The sequence below is a fragment of the Populus alba genome, chromosome 8, assembly GCF_005239225.2.
Source record: "Populus alba chromosome 8, ASM523922v2, whole genome shotgun sequence".
Lineage (NCBI taxonomy): Eukaryota > Viridiplantae > Streptophyta > Magnoliopsida > Malpighiales > Salicaceae > Populus > Populus alba.
The window spans coordinates 1,142,724-1,160,546 of NC_133291.1; the positions used below are offsets into that span (position 1 = coordinate 1,142,724).

A 17,823-nucleotide genomic window follows, 5' to 3' on the forward strand; every position below is an offset into this window, starting at 1 on the left:
AAAAATCTAAAAAAAATAAAATAATATTATTTTGATAAAAATAGAATTCACTTACAGTGATCTAATAACTCTGTCATGCCTTTTGATGCCAATTATGAGGTTGAGTCTCACAACTGTAACCTGGCCACCCACTAAATTCAACCCTAGATTAGGGTCATGTACGATTTAAAAGGGTGGTGATATACACAACTACCCCAAACATGCAAGTCAACTCTTCTTGCGTCATGACATGGGTTCTTCTTTAAAGACAGTTTTTTTTTTTAATCTTACGAGTCAAGAAAAGAGGAAGGTAAGGAATTGTGCAATGTTAACTGATCAATAATTACTCTTCCTAAAAGTGTTGGTGGCCTTGAGACTGGACCTCCAAGGGATAAAAACAAAGTTTTGTTGTTCATATGGTTATAAAGATTTGATTAAGAGGAGTCTAGCATGTGAAAGGATGTGATCAAAAGCATATATATAAAATACTAAATGCTTCAGACTTATTCCACAAGATTCTATTCCAAGGGCTGGAAGTAAATGGTCATGCATTGTTAACCCTTGTATTAAAGATAATAGGCTGCAGGATATTGTGGATCACCAATCTATGGCGCTAGTTGGTAATGGCAAGAGGATTAAATTTTAGCTTAATACTTGGATTGATAATGGTAGTTTGGTGGACTAGTTTCCTACCCTCTTCTGTTTATCTAATGATAAAGAAGCAAGCCTCGACAAGATAGGAATGTGGGATGGATATGAATGGTTCAAGTTCTTCTACTAGTCTAGACCTTTGCGAGGAAGGAATATTGGTTTATTAGATCCATTGTATGTTGTTTAATCGAAGGTGAACTTAGATAAAGATGCAGAGAATAAATTAGTTTTGAAAGACAACACTACAGACAAATTCTGTGTTAAATCCCTTTACAGGCTGTTAAGCTCTTATCCTTCCATGGATACTTTCTTCTCTGCTGGAATTTGGTGAGGATTCGTCTCACCTAAAGTAGAGCTCTTTTGCTGATGGTAATCATCAACAAAATCAATACCCGTAGTATGTTGGTCAAAAGAGGTATATTGGATATCTCAGCTGCTAACTGCCCTATATACCTAGCCGAGGAAGAATCAGTTGATCATATCCTTATGCATTGCATAGCACTAGATCATTTGGTCCAGAATCATTAACCGGTGGGGGTTAGCGTGGTGTTGCTTGAATAGCTTGTCAACATTTTTTTCTCAGTGGGATTCTTTGATCAATGGCAATTTTTAAAAGAAAGCATGGTTGATGTTGTTTTTCTTAGTGTCATGGTCCATTTAGCTTCTCCGTAATGATGTGATCTTCAAGCAGAAGACCCCAAACTATGAAATACTATTCTTCCTTATTATTACTCGACTCTACTTGTGGATAAAGGCTACAGACTCTGATATCCCCTATTCAGCATCAGATCTGCTAAGATCAGCAGAAGGACTGTTTCGATGGACTAATCTTCAAAAAAACTAGGACAGTTGCCATGTGGTCTCTCCCTATGGCTAATAGCTTCAAATGGAACGTGGATGGATCTTCTCTCGGAAAGCCTGGCCCTTCAAGTATAGGTGGTGTTTTGCAAAATTATTATGGAATTCTTCTTGGTATCTTCTCTTTGTCGGTTGGAATTTTAGATCCAATAAAGCCGAGGTGAGAGTAATTGTCAAAGCTATTGAAATCTCAGTCTCTAACTATCTCTTGCATCACAAGCATAATATTATGGAATCTAACTCTACTAATGTCATTAGCTGAATGAATAATCATGATAATAGACCTTGGCTGCACCAGCCAAGAGATTGTCTCTATATTTTGGCTCAATCACTTTCATCCATTCTTGTCGTGAGACTAATCACATGACAGATCACCCGGCTAAACAAGAAGTAGATCAACTGGGGATTTACTAGCTGGTGCAGGTTTCTAAGGCCTAAATGAGAGAATAAACAAAGACCCGACGACAATAATAAAAGAAGACCCTTCTATATCGAAGGGAAAGGAAGAAGCAACCACTCGCCATATGTTAAAAGAGAAGGGAAGTTAGTCAGCTTTGAGGCTAACTATATAATTAGCCCCAAGCAACATACCAAGAACAACAACATACCTTTACTCAAGTTCTTGCCATCGCTCAGACATTCTCAGCAGTCTTATATATCAAGCTTGAGAGAGAGAAGTCAGGGAATTATAAGTAGCACTGTGAGCTGCTACCACACAGTACCATGTAAGTACTTCGTTGGATCTTATTGTTGCTCTCTTTTCTTGCTTCCATCCAATGATATCTTGGTTCTTGCCAAATTCATTATCCTAAAGAAAATTTGCGTAACATGAGGATCGATCTTGCCGCTTAAAAATAATAGAAATATTCCTGCATCACTTATTTATTTATTTATTGAAAATGATGGAATAGATGCTTTATCCGTCGAAAAACACATCCAAAACTAAATTATCAAACACGTTCTAACGTGATACAGTTATGTAAGCCATCAATTTAGATTTAAAACTAGTGGTTCAAATGTAAAGACGGCAGTGCAGGACACGGAAACCTTTACTCTTTATTTGTCCTTTTTGTCTGTTTCCTGTATCTTTCTTTTTTCTTCTATGCAACAAGATGACCTAAGGTAGGACCTTAAGACAGGAAGCAAGGAATTTCTATTCTCTTTTCCAGCAATATTTTGTATTTATATAGAACACAGAAAGTATGGAACGTGTCATCTCCCTTAATCCCTTTCTTCTTTGGTCATGCAGGGAAGTAGCCAGACTTAGCAAAGTGGGAGATAAAATAGTAGGTTAACTTTGATTTTTTGGGTTTGGGGATTCTGTAGAAGTACCATAGAAGTTCTTACAAGTCTAGGGGGCAGTTTGGAAACTTCTCAATTTTTGGTGGGTCAGGGCCAGCTTTAGCCATAATTTCTAAACTTAGGGTGAACTGTGAAATTCAGGACTCAAAACCTAATCCCAATTGAATTTCTAGTTGAACAAAGATAGACATGTTCTGATTTACTCGAACAGGTTTTCAGTTATTTGGTCCATTTAGTTTAAAATTGATTGGATCAACAATAAAAAAAAATTCTTAAAAAAGATAAAATAATATTATTTCAATAAAAATGGAATTCACTTATAGGGCGGAGCCAGGAATTTTTTTTATTCTAGGCTATAAATAAATATAAAAATATTTTTTAAGATTGATTATTAATTTATGTACATAAATTTTTAAAATTAATAGTAAAGTTTTAATTCAAATATACTATCCAAAATATTAAAAAATAAATTTGAAAGTACATAAAATTAAAGCAAAAGTAAAAATAAACTCACTATTAAAGTTACATCCTTCGATGTTTTGTGAAATATAATTCATCTATAATTGAATCTGAAACGATATTGTAACAACCCCTCAACAGGGATAAAATAACAATCTCATGTCAACTGAAAAACAAAGTAATTAATTTTTTTTCCTCTTTTAATTCCTTCTTCATTCACTTGATTCTTCCCTAGATTAATATTTTATAAGTTGGATTTTGTTAGTTTACAAGGTTATTTTCTCACTTCTTATTTTTTTTTCCTTGGAATTTTTTAATGTTTTTCCCTTAATTTTTTCTATTTCTCTCTCGCCTTTTCTTTTCTTTCTTCTTCTATTTTGCTTCTGCTCAGTCGGCAACATATAAAAGGAAGGAGGAGCTTATTTGTTTTATTTTTTAATGGCAAATAATCATTTTACTCTTAATAAGTCATTTTGCTTTTATTTGACGATCCTTTTTTTTGTTAGCACTACTAAGCTCCGTTCATCCTAAAATCTTAACTAGATTTTATTCAATATATTTTAAGATCCCTCGTAAAATTTCAACTCAATCTGATGGTCGGATTGAAAATTACATCTAATAACGTAAAACTGATCAAATTGTGATTTTTCATCAAATTTCTAAATTTCTCTAAAAATTCTGAAATTTTAACCCAAGCTAAAATATCATATTAGAAGGCTCCACGTAAATTTTCAGAATTTTTTGATAACTTAATTGAGAATTATAAATTGTTTTTACATAAAACTAGTTAAAAAAATATTGATAAAATTTTGACCTAGACTAAAGCCCACCCTAGCCTTTGGCATGCCTCCGCCTATGTGATCTAATAACTCTTTCATGCCTTTTTTTATGCCAATTATCGGGTTTGAGTCTCACAACTGTAACCTGGCCACCCACTAAAGTCAACCCTAGGTTAGGGTCATGTACGATATAAAAGGGTGGTGATAGACACAACCACCCTAAACATGCAATTATGAAGATTTGGTTCGGAGGAGTCTAGCTAGCATATTATTATTGAATCTGACTCTACTAATGTCATTCGCTGAATGAATAATTGTGATAACAGACCTTGGCTGCACCATAAGCTCTTCTCTCCAGCCAAGAGATTGTCTCTATATTTTGGCTCAATCACTTTAATCCATTCTTGTCGTGAGACTAATCACATGGCAGATCACCTGGTAAACAAGGAATGCGCATAACAAGTGAATTTGTTGCTTGGATTTGAACCAGCCAGATGATTTTTGGGTCTTCCTTTGCTTAGCTCTGCTTGTGGCTCTTGGTGAAGATGGTTTGTTCTTTTATAGTTTTTCATTGTTTTGCATTCTAAAGAGGTAATGGCTGGTTATAGCAGGTGCTTGGTCTAATGACCTCTATTGATTTGATGTCGTCGGTGATAGTTTTGGATGTTTAGCTTGGCAGCTCTGTTTTTTTGTGGAGGCAAACCTACATGCTAGGGCTGTTGCTCTGTTCTTGTGGTTTTTTGGCCTCTTCTTCTTCATTTGGCTCTTTTGCTACATCTGTGTGTTTTCTCTGATTCTTACCCCACATTATACACAGATTCTAACATGACAACAACCATTTCCCCAACTTCAATTGTTGTTGAACTCCTAAGAGGTGATAACTATGATGATTGGAGTGCCTGCATGAAAAGCTACATGTTAGCTCAAGACCTCTGGGATTTTATCGAGCATACTGGTCATCATGAAGGTGATCAAGAAGTTGACTCTAAGCCTGTTGATCATCAAGAAGGTGACTCTAAGGCATTGAGAAAAAAGAATGCTGCAGCTTTACATGCAATTCAAATTTCTTGTGCACCACACATACTTTCCAAGATTAGGAGCATCACTTCAGCCAAAGTTGCCTGGGATACTCTAGCCAATTTGCAACGACAACATTCACCAAGCCACAAAGAGCAATCTGTTGAAGCAGAGCCAGCAGAAGATGATGAGTCACAAGGTTCAGAGCAATCTGTTGAAGCAGAGACAGCAGAAGATGATGAGACACAAGGTTCAGAGCAATCTGTTGAAGTAGAGCCAGCAGAAAATGATGAGTCACAAGGTTCAGGTATACCATGATCTCATCCTCTCCCTTTGTTAGATCTCCAATCACTTCAACTCCTTGATGTTAACACAGGAGAGAATAAAAACTTTGGCAGGATCCGTGAGCTATGAAATCAATGGTCCCTTGCTAGCCCTGTACAAGTACGCTCATAAAGGAGATTGGGATGCCACAAAAAACTATCTTCGCCAATACCCAAATGCGAAAAAGGCCAAGATTAAACCTTACGATAGAACTGCCCTTCATGTAGCAGCTACTGCTGGAAATCTGAAAGTTGTGGAGGAGTTGGTGAAGATGATGTCGGAAGAAGAATTGGAAATACAAGATGATCAAGGCAGCACAGCTCTTTTTAGTGCTGCTACTGTTGGAATCACAAAGACGGCAGAATGTTTGGCGAGCAAGAACAAAAACATGGTTACCTTTGTAAATGCACAAAAAAAGATCCCACTTGTTGGGGCATGTATAGGTAATCATAAGGATATGACTCTCTATCTATACTCTGTTACTCCATTTGAATTTCTTCGTCAAGACAATGGCAACCATGGATCTTACTTCCTACAATGTGCTATTGGTGCTCAAATGCTTGGTAAGAGACTTTACCCATTAATTACTTATTTTCTCCTTTCTGTCTATTTGTTTTCATGTTTTTTTCATAAATTTTCCCCTTCGAGTAAATTATTATTTACTTTTTTTAACCCTAATCGTACTATCCGATCATTTATTCAATCCCAAATCCGATAAATCTCACATATTTTTTTTTTAATAAATTTAGGTTTAGTTAATGTACAAAACCTTTAGTTACTGGAGCAATTATCACGACATTGAAAACTTAATACATGCAAGTTTGATTAGCATACATATATGCTGCTTGTGATAATTTCTCTAATCTGTTTTTGTCCAACTTTTCAGTGTCAAGCAAATTGCGTGGATTTGCAATAAATCTCCTCGCATTCTTAGGTAAGCAAAATATATCTGACATCGCTTCATTTCTATCATCATTCTCATGGTTTTATCTGATCACTCTCTAATGGTTGATCCAGGAATCAAGCAAATATATGATTTGAAGAAGATCCACATTTATTCAGATAAAATTCTACGGTGTATGTGTGAGTATGTATCAACTCTGGATTATGAGGAATACCTCAAGGCAGATGTACATGGAGCATTCCACAATGCTGTAAGGAATGGCAAGGTTGAGTTTATTACTGAGGTGATTAAAGCTTGTCCTCATGCAATGATGAGGGGAGATGCCAACAGAAGGAACCTATTTATGTCCTCGATTGCAAACCGTCAAGAAAAAGTGTTCAGCCTTTTCTATGGACTGGAAGCAAGCAGAGCACGATTTGTTTCTATAGACTATCTAGAAATTTATAACTTGAATAAACTTAACAAGTGTCGAAACTATCAAATTTCTATATTTTTCCCGTGTACAAGGTGAGGGAATTATAAGTAGCAGCGTGAGCTGCTACCACACCATGTAAGTACTTGGTTGGATCTTATTGTTGCTCTCTTTTATTACTTTCATCCAATGATATCTTGGTTCTTGGCTTTCCATTTTTTTCCCCACTCTTTAATAATGCAGAGTTGCATGAAGCAAATTCAATGTCCTAAAGAAAATTTGCGTAACATGAAGATCTTACCACTTAAAATAGTGGAAATATTCCTGCATCACTTATTTATTGAAAATGATGGAATAGATGCTTTATCCGTCGAAAAACACATCTAAAACTAAATTATCAATATAGTGATACAGTTATGTAAGCCATCAATTGTGATTTAAAACTAGTGGTTCAAATGTAAAGAGGGCAGCGCAGGACACAGTTACCTTTACTCTTTATTTGTTCTTTTGTCTGTTTCCTGTATCTTTCTTTTTTCTTCCATGCTACAAGATGATAAACGGAACAAACCAGATCTGAGGCTAACCCTGATGATACTCATAGATTAGTCAATGAACATATAACTTCATTTCTTTACTCACCAATGTCGAAGCCCTTTCCACAAATTTTGGCTCAATAGATCTTGACATCACCAGTAGTTTCTCTGATCGATCCTTGCCCCCCATTGTACACAGATTGTTACATGACGACAACAAACATTTCCCCATCTTTAATTGTTGTTGAAGTCCTAAGAGGTGATAACTATGATGATTGGAGTGCCTGCATGAAAAGCTACATGTTAGCTCAAGACCTTTGGGATTTTATTGAGCCTCCTGGTCTTCAAGAAGGTGATCAAGAAGTTGACTCTAAGCCTATTGATCATCAAGAAAGTGACTCTAAGGCGCTGAGAAGAAAGAATGCTGCAGCTTTACATGCAATTCAAATTTCCTGTGCACCATACATACTTTCCAAGATTAGGAGCATCACTTCAGCCAAAGTTGCCTGGGATACTTTGGCAAATATGCAAAAATTGCAAGTAACAACAGCTGAACCACCACAATTATCAAGAATGAACGCGGGTAATACATCTATCATCTCTTACCCTCTCTAAGATGCAAGCACAGCTTGCAAAATAATGCTGTTATTTTTTCCTAACAGAGAAGGCATGACTTTCGCAGGACTCGATAGATGGCGTGAACTATATAAGCATGCTCATGAAGGTAATTGGGAAGCCACAAAAAGATTTCTTGACCTTCATCCGGAAGCAAAAAATGTGAAAATTACACCTGTTGGTGAAACAGCTCTTCATGTAGCGATTGCGGCTGGGAATGTGAAACTTGTGGAAAAGCTGGTAGAGCTAATGTCACCTGAAGACTTGGAAATAGCAGAACAAGCTGGTTGCTCAGCACTTTCTTATGCTGCTATGCAAGGAATCACAAAGATGGCCAAATGCATGATCATAAAGAACAAAAAATTGGTTAACCTTCCGAATGGAGGAGGATGTATCCCAGTTGTGGTGTCTTGTTTGGGAAATCATAAGGATATGACCCATTATCTTTACTCTGTCACTCCAGCTGAACTGCTATGTGAGGACAGCGGTAACCATGGATCATTGCTCCTCCAATTCTCTATAGCATCCGAAATGTTTGGTAAGAGACATACTCATGCAAGCACAATGAATTAGCCCCAACATTCTTGTTGATACTTGTTTGTTGCTTTTGAAATGCTAAAATACCAGATATTGCTTTGGATCTGCTTCAACGTTTTCCTAGTTTGGCTACCGCGTTGGATAAAATTTGGAAGCTTAATGCTGTGACGCAATTGTCTTTCTTGCCTGATAGATTCCATAGTGGAAGTCGACTTGCATTTTGGCAACGTTGGATCTATTCCTGTTAGTATTACTTTCTCTGATTTTCATCCTCAGACCCTCTTCCTCCACACTAGTCGCACGTTTGAAAATTCAGGAGGAATTTGTTGTTTGTGGAATACTTATGGAGATGGAATTTGCATCGTTTTTGGATAATTATATAAAAAGTTCATTTTAAAAAAAAAAATACATATATATATATAAAATAAGTTCACAACTCATGAAAGCTTTTTCATTGAAAGGTATACACATTGGTCCACCCATTCCCTTCAGTGATCAAATGCTACAAGGTACAATCTCTTCATCATTATTTGATACAAGACTAATTTTTGTTTTGATTACTATAGAGGCTATCTAATGCAAGATTAATTTTTCTTTTGCAGCTTCGAATAGACCGCGGAAAGAAATTATAAAGCTCCTCAAATTCCTAGGTATTTTATATGTGGCTATATACATAACCGGATGATTTTGTTGTTATCATCACTAGTATCATGTTATTAATCTGATAATTCTTTCCTCACCCAGGCATAAAGAAAATATATGATGTTAAGCTGAATCATATCTACTCTGTTGAACTTCTACGTCGAATGGTTAAACATATATCAACACTGGATTTCGAAAAATACGATGAATGCGGGTTATTCAGAGCATTTAACAACGCTGTTAAGAATGGTATAGTTGAGATGATTGTCGAGATGGTTAAAGTTTGTCCTAATCTAATGCACACTTTGGACAAGAATGGCAGAGTTTTCTTGATGTCTTCAATTGCACACAGACAAGAGAAGATTTTTAGCCTTTTTTATGGGCTTGAAGGAAGGAACGGAAATTTCCTTTCTGTGACAGATTATTTTGATAATACTATGTTACACTGCGCAGGAGAGTTATCACCTTCTACTCAGTTGGCTCGAATCTCAGGTGCAGCTCTTCAAATGCAGAGAGAACTACAATGGTACAGAGTAAGTTTCTCAAGCATCAACTTTTTGTTACGCTAATCTGACTGATATGGGGTTTATAGTCGCTCTGCCTGAATCTTTCTCATGAACTGGTCAATACTAGAACATTATTTCTCATTATTTCATAGCTCAATGGTTTTGATTCAATATTGTAGGAGGTGGAAAGCATTGTGAATCCTAGGGCTAAAACGTATTGCAATCAAAATGGTGAAACACCTGGCCAACTGTTTACCAAGAGCCATGAAAAATTGATGGCAGCTGGGGAGAAATGGATGAAGCAGGTGGCAACTTCATCAACAGTTGTAGGTGCTCTTATCATTACAGTTATGTTCACTGCAGCCTTTACTGTTCCTGGCGGTAACAAAGATACTGGATTTCCAGTGTTTTTACATGAAAAATCATTTCTGATTTTTATAATATCCGACGCAAATTCTCTCTTTGCATCATCTACATCAGTGTTGATGTTTCTAGGAATCCTCACGTCACGTTATTCCGAGAATGATTTCCTTAAATCATTGCCTAGAAAGTTGGTTATTGGCCTCTGCACGCTTTTCATCTCTATTGCAACCATGATGGTTGCCTTTTGCGCTGCTCTGAGAATTGTGATGGATGGAAGATTGGAAGTTGTCATTCCTGTTTCGTTACTTGCTGGAATTCCTGTAACCCTTTTTATATTGCTGCAATTTCCTCTCCTTGTTGAGATTTTCATATCCACATATGGACCAGGTATCTTCAACAGGAAAATGAAGCGTTGGTACTGAACATCTTTTTTTTTCAATGCAAGGGACGTTCTCTCCGTTTCGTGTACTTCAGCCAAAATTCTTGAACGATCAGCTAGAATTTAACTTCATGGACCTCATGTGATTACTCTTCTTATGGTTTTGCTCACAAAAAAGTATTGTTACATTTGCCTTAAGCTAGATTTTTTTCTTGTGTTTGTTTATTTTTATTATTATTTAATAAATAAAAAATTCATTTTGATAAATAAAATTATTAAAAACAACTAAATAAATGACATGTATTATAAAATTAAATATTTTAATTTATATTTGTTTTTTTTATTCAATTTTTAGTTTTATCTTTAATAATCATTAATAATGTTTTATTTTATTTATTAATACTATAATTATTGATTTATATAATTTGATTTGATGTATCAAATGATTTTTTATATATAAAAAAACTTGTCAACAAAAGTTTACACATTCAATTTTTTTTTCTATCGAAAAAAACCATGGACAGCGTGTCGAATAGGTAATAATCACTATAAAGTATAAGCCCCATCAATAAAAAAAAACAAATTTTCTCCACCTCCAATCAATTACATCCACGCTTTAATTATCATTTCAAATGTGACATCGTAATAATTAACGTTAGGATTTTCAGGTTTTATTTTAAGTATAATTTCTAGGATGAGTATGAAAAATGAGTAACCCAAGCTTAATGAATTTTTGGAGTCAAAGTCATGACACAAACTCATTTCTCACCTAGCTACTAGCTGAGCACATCAAAGATTTCCTTGTGAGAACTGTATGCTTTGAAATTATAACAACCAACTAAAAAATTAAAAAAATAATAAAAAATAATAATAATATTATAAGCATTTAAATCGGTAATTTCATGGAATCTTTGCATCCTTTCTGAAATTTCTGAGAACAAAATGCTTAGGATTTAATTATTGGCGGGATAGAAAACAAATAATTTTATAGGCAAACTAGTTGGCTATGGAAAATGAGAGATAAAATTTGAATTTTTAAGGAGGATAATCTTTTATTTTCGATAATAAGTTTTTACTGGTAATTCTGTTGATAATTAAAATACCATGTAATATTTGCCTAAACATTGATATAATATTCTATCATCGTTTTCCAATTTTCTGGTTGTTAATTGACTCTCTCTCGCAATTAGAATCTACAATTGTACATAGCAAAGCTCTTAATTTTAAGATGTTCATTATATATTCTCGTAATTAATTAGTTGATTAAACTAGCTCCTTATTGAATAGGGAAAACAAAAATCAAAATCAATTTTAAGTTGATTGGGATAGGGACATTGGGCGGTACGAAATTGGTGAGAAAATAAATGGGGTCAGGAGCCTCATCTTCATGATGATTGGTGGAGTTTTTTAGAATTTCAAAAAGTTGTTTTTACAGCTGGCGATGCTCAAGTAAAGGAGATGGTGATTCAAGATAAAAATGATTATTCTCCAACAGCTGTTTTTATTATGGGAAAATAGAAATTAGAGAGGTAAAGGTGTAAGTAATACTATAAGAAATACTATATATATATATATAGCTAAAACAATACGAAATTTATTGTATTGTAATTTATTTTAATTAATTAAATTGAGTTATAAGATCAAAGCTCGTTTTTTTTACCAAAAAAAAAAAAGATTTGAACTTGAAATCCAGATCTAATGATATTTTTTAGATGCTCATTTTTAAAAGAGAGATAATAATGTTATTATTTGAGCTACAACTCATTAGGAAGACCAAAACTAATTAGTCAAATAGTTTGGAGTTGCAACTCTTAATTTAGAATCATAAAAATGTTTTTTTTTTCAAGAAATAAAAGAGAAGAAAGTAGCTTTAATCAATAGGTTATGTAAGAGATTAACATGTTGTCCATCCATATCTTTATTTATTTGTTATGGACTATGACCAGATCTATATTTATTTTTTATAGCATCGTATTTTTACATTTTATATTTTTAATATTTGAGGGTATATATTATTGTATAATTCTACACCCTACAAATATTAAAATTTACATTTGAATCCTAGAAAGAAAGTTAGAAAAAAGTTTTTGATGTAATTTGATAAAATCCGAATGGATAATCATAAACTGGTTATGATAATCATTTTGCATTTTAAAACATGAAAAAGATACAATTTTTGTTTTTATAAAGATATGTTTGTAAAAATTTTAGGATTTAGCCATATATATAAAAATAAAATATTTTTTGTTTGTTTTAGAAAAGAGAAATTAATTTAAAATATTTTGAGATTTTTTGGAAATATTTCAAAAATGTTTTGAAATATTTCGAACAAAACTGGGTATTTTAATACCAAATTTATATTTTACATTGTAAATATATAGTCCGATGTTATATAAAATACATAGAAAAATATTTGAGAAAATAATATTTTTTGAAAATTTTTTAGATTTTTTTTAAATGAAAGTCGGGCCAGATCCAGTTACTTAGGCTGAGCCATAAGTAACCCGACCCAAACCATGAGTTAATTAATTAGATGCTACAGAAATGAATTCTGCATACAGTAGAAGAAAAAGGCAAAATAGGAAGGAGGAAGTTGCTTGGTATGGGGGGGTCTTGGACAAAAAGGCAGAGCTTCTTCTTTCTTCCCACTAATCTTCAAACACATGATTCACGATATATCTTTTTATATAAATGTCATGAAAAAGTAAAGTTGAGAAAATATCTTTTTATATAAATGTCATCATGAAGGTGATCAAGAAGTTGACTCCAAGCCTGTTGATCATCAAGAAGGTGACTCTAAGGCATTGAGAAAAAAGAATGCTGCAGCTTTACATGCAATTCAAGTTTCTTGTGCACCAAACATACTTTCCAAGATTAGGAGCATCACTTCAGCCAAAGTTGCCTGGGATACTCTAGCCAATTTGCAACGACAACATTCACCAAGCCACAAAGAGCAATCTGTTGAAGCAGAGCCAGCAGAAGATGATGAGTCACAAGGTTCAGGTATACCATGACCTCATTCTCTTCCTTTGTTAGATTTCCAATCACTTCGATCTCTTGATGTTAACACGGGAGAGAATAAAAACCTTGGCAGGAGCGGTGAATGGCCCCTTGCTAACGCTGTACAAGCATGTCCATAATGGAGACTGGGATGCCATAGAAACCTATCTTAGCCGTTACCCAAATGCAATAAAGGCCAAGTTTAAGCCCTATGATGGAACTGCCCTTCAAGTAGCAGCTTATGCTGGAAATCTGAAAGTTGTGGAGGAGTTGGTGAAGATGATGTCACTAGAGGAATTGGAAATACAAGATAATCAAGGCAACACGGCTCTTTTTAGTGCTGCTACTGTTGGAATCATAAAGATTGCAGAATGTTTGGTGAGAAGGAACGAACTCTTGGTTACCTTTGTAAATGCACAAAAACAGATCCCACTTGTTGGGGCATGTATAGGTAATCATAAGGATATGGCTCTTTATCTATACTCTGTTACTCCATCTGAATTTCTTTGTCAAGGCAATGGCCACCATGGATCTTATTTCTTACAATGTGCTATTGGTGCTCAAATGTTCGGTAAGAGACTTTACCCCTTAATTAATTACTTATTTTTCCCTTTTTTCTTCTTTTTCTTCATGCTTTTTGCATAAATTAATTTTCTCTTCCGAGTAAATTATTATTTATTTCCTTTAATTTAATAAAAATAATTCATTAATATGTTTTTAAGAAATATATATGAATAATCCTTTTGTTTTTAACTTCAAATCATTTTGTCAATTTCATGTGATTTTTTAATTAATTATTTCTTCTTCTTCATTTTAAATAATAGAAAAGGGAAGGAAAATCAGGTAAGATGGGAAAAGAAGGCAATAATAAATTGATACGAAACACTAAAACCTCATCTTTCTTGTTGCTTCTTATGCTGTTTCTTTTTGCTATTGCAATACCAGATATTGCTCTTGATTTTCTGCATCGCTTCCCATATCTGGCTACTACAATGGATGACGTTACGAAGAAGAACGCATTGATTCGTTTGTCTGAGATGCCTGAAATATTCCCAAGTGCAAGTCGACTTGCATTTTGGCAGCAATGGATCTATTCATGTTAGTATCTCTTCCTTCGATTTTTCCTCCTCCAATCTTTTTTACTTATATGTTTTTGGAGATTATCACACCGTCACAAAGAAAGAAAAGTGGAAGGTTCTATTTGATATAATTTTTGTAAATTGATACGAGTTATTTTTTAATTTTTGACCCATAGAAAAATTGTAAATATATTTAGTTAGAAATGATTTTTGGTTTAAATCAAAATTTATTATAAAACTGAGTCAAAATTTTAATGTCATCTAAAGTTTAGGAAAAAATTAAACTTTAATCTATGAATTTCAACTTATAATATATCTATTCTTTAAAAGAATTACTTTAAATTATTTTTATCAAACATATTTCTAAAATAAAGTTATTTGAACTTATTTTTTATATATAAATGATCTATAAAAAAAAAACAACTTTTTAAATTATGATTCATGTTAAAAAATCATTTTTTTCATAAGTTATGATAGGCAAACTTGAAGTTATATTCAATAAGATTGACTTGATTCTAAAATCATGGCAGGTATTCCCATGCAATCAATTGCTACAACTGATTACAATGTTCGTATCAATATGCCTCATCAAAGCCTAAGTGAGTCGAAGAACATTATCCTCCGAGGTACGTATTTGCACAAATCTCTCTCTGTTTTTGCTCCCTCTCCTTTAAAGGGGTATGGCAAGCACAGGACATATGTATACAAGTCTAATTTGGCTGCATGGCCCTTCAAGATTGTAAAAATCTTGGCCCCCTGAAATTTTGGACAGTTTCTTTCTCTCTTTCTTGATTTATTTATTTCTATTTTCTGAAAATATAAACTTTTTTGAACCCTAATCCAAGTATCCGATCCTTTATTCAATCCCAAATCCAATAAATCTCATATATTTTTTTTATAAATTTAGCTGGTCCACGCATCGGGTCCGCATAAAACATTTTATCATATTAAGTTAATGTACAAAACTTTTTGTTACTGGGGCAATTATCATTAGATTGAAAACTTAATACATGCAAGTTTGATTAGTATACATATATGCTGCTTGTGATAATTTCTCTAATCTGTTTTTGTCCAACTTTTCAGTGTCAAGCAAATTGCGTGGGTTTGCAGTATATCTCCTCGCATTCTTAGGTAAGCAAAATATATCTGACATCTCTTGATTTCTATCATCATTATCATGGTTTTATCTGATCACTCTTTAATGGTTGATCCAGGAATCAAGAAAATGTATGATTTGAAGAAGATCCACTTTTATTCATATGAAATTCTATTGTGGATGTGTAAGCATATATCAACTCTGGATTATGAGGAATACCCCAAGGCAGGTATACTCGGAGCATTCCACAATGCTGTAGAGAATGACATGGTTGAGTTTATTACTGAGGTGATTAAACATTGTCCTCATGTAATGTTTAGTGGAGATGACAACTCATGGGACCTATTTATGTACTCGATTGCAAACCGGCAAGAAAAAGTGTACAGCCATTTCTATGGACTGGAAGCAAAAAGAGCACGATTTGTTTCCATCGTAGATGCATCTGAAAATACGCTGCTACATTTGGCAGCAAAACTATCACCTCCTTCTCAGCTAGCTCGGATCTCTGGTGCAGCCCTCCAGATGCAGAGAGAACTACAATGGTACAAGGTGAGCTTTCTACACTCAACATCTTTAAAAAAAATTGATTGAACCTTGCTCAAAGATATTTTAGAACTGATTAAGACCTAATTGATTTGAGTTTAGGCTACCCATTTACACTTTCATTTTTATCCGAAAAGAAATAATTTCACTCGAATTCAAAATCTTGATGCAGGAAGTGGAAACCATTATACATCCTATAATTGCGGATTATCGTAATGGGAACAATCAGACACCCAGGGAATTATTTACGGATGACCATAAGCACTTGCTAGTGAAAGGAGAGCAATGGATGAAAGAAGCAGCAACTTCTTGTACAGTTGTGGGCGCTCTCATCATTACAATTATGTTTACTGTTGCATTCACTGTTCCCGGCGGCAACGATCAACAGACCGGCTATCCGGTTTTTAAAGATGAGAAATCTTTTACAGTTTTTATAGTAGCGGATGCAGTCTCTCTCTTTTCTTCATCAACATCAGTGTTGATGTTCTTAGGGATTCTTACGTCGCGATACGCAGAGGAAGATTTCCTTAAATCCTTGCCCACTAAGTTAATCATCGGCCTTTCCATGCTTTTCTTCTCTATTGCAGCCATGATGGTAACCTTCTGTGCTGCTCTTATAATGATGTTGGATGGGAGATTGCAAGTTATAATTCCAATTGTACTCCTTGTCTCTATCCCTGTAACTTTGTTCATGTTGCTGCAATTTCCCCTGCTAGTGGAGATTTTTGTATCCACATATGGACCAGGAATCTTCAACAGAAAAATGAAACGCTGGTACTGATTAATGGTGATAGACAGTTAGAGGTTAACAGTTTATTGTTCCAATCTGATTAGCAATTCCTATTTCCCCGGGATGAGCTGTTTTCTGTTCTACAATTCTGTTAGTAAGTCCTATTCTTATGGGGCTAGTTGTTTTCTGTTCCTCTTAGTCTGTTTAGAGTATGTATAGCGCGTGGGTTGTTATTTTGAGTGCTGCATCTCTTTGTAAAAGACTATGTAAGCCTGCTGTTTGTGATGAATAAAACAAGAGACTTCTCATTCAAGACTGTGTGCTGTAGTTTCTTCTGAGTAATTAAAAAGTAATTTCCACTAAAAAAAGTAATTAAATACATATAATATAATTAAAAAGTAATTTCCACTAAAAAAAGGTTAAATAAGTCAACAAAGTCATAGAGAATTGGGTTAATTAAAATATAAATTTAAAAACATATAAAAAATATTAATTAAAAAAATCATTCTAGTATTGTTGGGTCTAGGAAACTAAGCTAGTTATTTGACCTATCAGGAACAGATCAGAGCATTAGTTTGTAAGAGTAGACCCACGCGTAAAGCCTTTAATGTTTTTACAAAGTTACGCCTTTAATGTTTTTACAAAGTTGGTGGATTGAATGGCATGTCATATGGACTTATTTATACTTCAGCTAGGAGAACAAGTTTTATATTTTTTGACCCAAAATAATTAGAAAAAAAAAACCGAAATCAATTCAAAATCAATTTAGGTAATTTTAATATATAAAAAAATTTAAGTGTAACTTTCTTAACCAAATAAAACCCTTGGATATCAAGATGAATCATTTTAATGGCTGAAATTAGTTTGAACATTATTTTTTTTTCTCTAATGCTTGAAAACGATTTTTTTTTTTAAATTAAAAAATATAATAAATAAATAAATTTTTATATCAAAATTGAGTTGAAGAATTAGATATATAGAAAAAAAAAATTATAATTTTATCACGGCAACACTATGATAAAATTGAAAATTATATTATTTCTACATTAGAACATGTATAGTATATCATATAGAAGATCCATATTTATTCGGATAAAATTAGTTTTTTACCTTTG

The 17,823-nt window shown here is 33.8% G+C and overlaps 3 protein-coding genes across 3 annotated transcripts; all 3 read left to right on the top strand.

Annotated features, from left to right (window-relative positions):
* Positions 1-1,894: 1,894 nt before the first annotated feature.
* Positions 1,895-6,144, top strand: LOC140955850 (uncharacterized). The gene is made up of 4 exons (XM_073410859.1): positions 1,895-2,213; positions 4,846-5,352; positions 5,444-5,932; positions 6,119-6,144. The coding sequence occupies exons 2-4, from the start codon at positions 4,854-4,856 to the stop codon at positions 6,142-6,144; spliced, it is 1,014 nt and encodes a 337-aa protein (XP_073266960.1). The 5' UTR covers positions 1,895-2,213; positions 4,846-4,853.
* A 975-nt stretch (positions 6,145-7,119) lies between these two features.
* LOC118030468 (uncharacterized) lies at positions 7,120-10,376 on the top strand. The gene is made up of 6 exons (XM_035034584.2): positions 7,120-7,801; positions 7,901-8,371; positions 8,461-8,613; positions 8,832-8,920; positions 9,123-9,545; positions 9,698-10,376. The coding sequence occupies exons 1-6, from the start codon at positions 7,426-7,428 to the stop codon at positions 10,301-10,303; spliced, it is 2,118 nt and encodes a 705-aa protein (XP_034890475.2). The 5' UTR covers positions 7,120-7,425; the 3' UTR covers positions 10,304-10,376.
* A 2,428-nt stretch (positions 10,377-12,804) lies between these two features.
* LOC140955851 (uncharacterized) lies at positions 12,805-16,995 on the top strand. Its single transcript, XM_073410860.1, has 8 exons — positions 12,805-12,820; positions 13,009-13,263; positions 13,355-13,831; positions 14,206-14,358; positions 14,870-14,965; positions 15,423-15,470; positions 15,554-15,984; positions 16,151-16,995. Exons 1-8 carry the CDS (start codon positions 12,805-12,807, stop codon positions 16,757-16,759), a joined length of 2,085 nt encoding a protein of 694 aa, XP_073266961.1. The 3' UTR covers positions 16,760-16,995.
* The last annotated feature ends 828 nt before the right edge of the window (positions 16,996-17,823 follow it).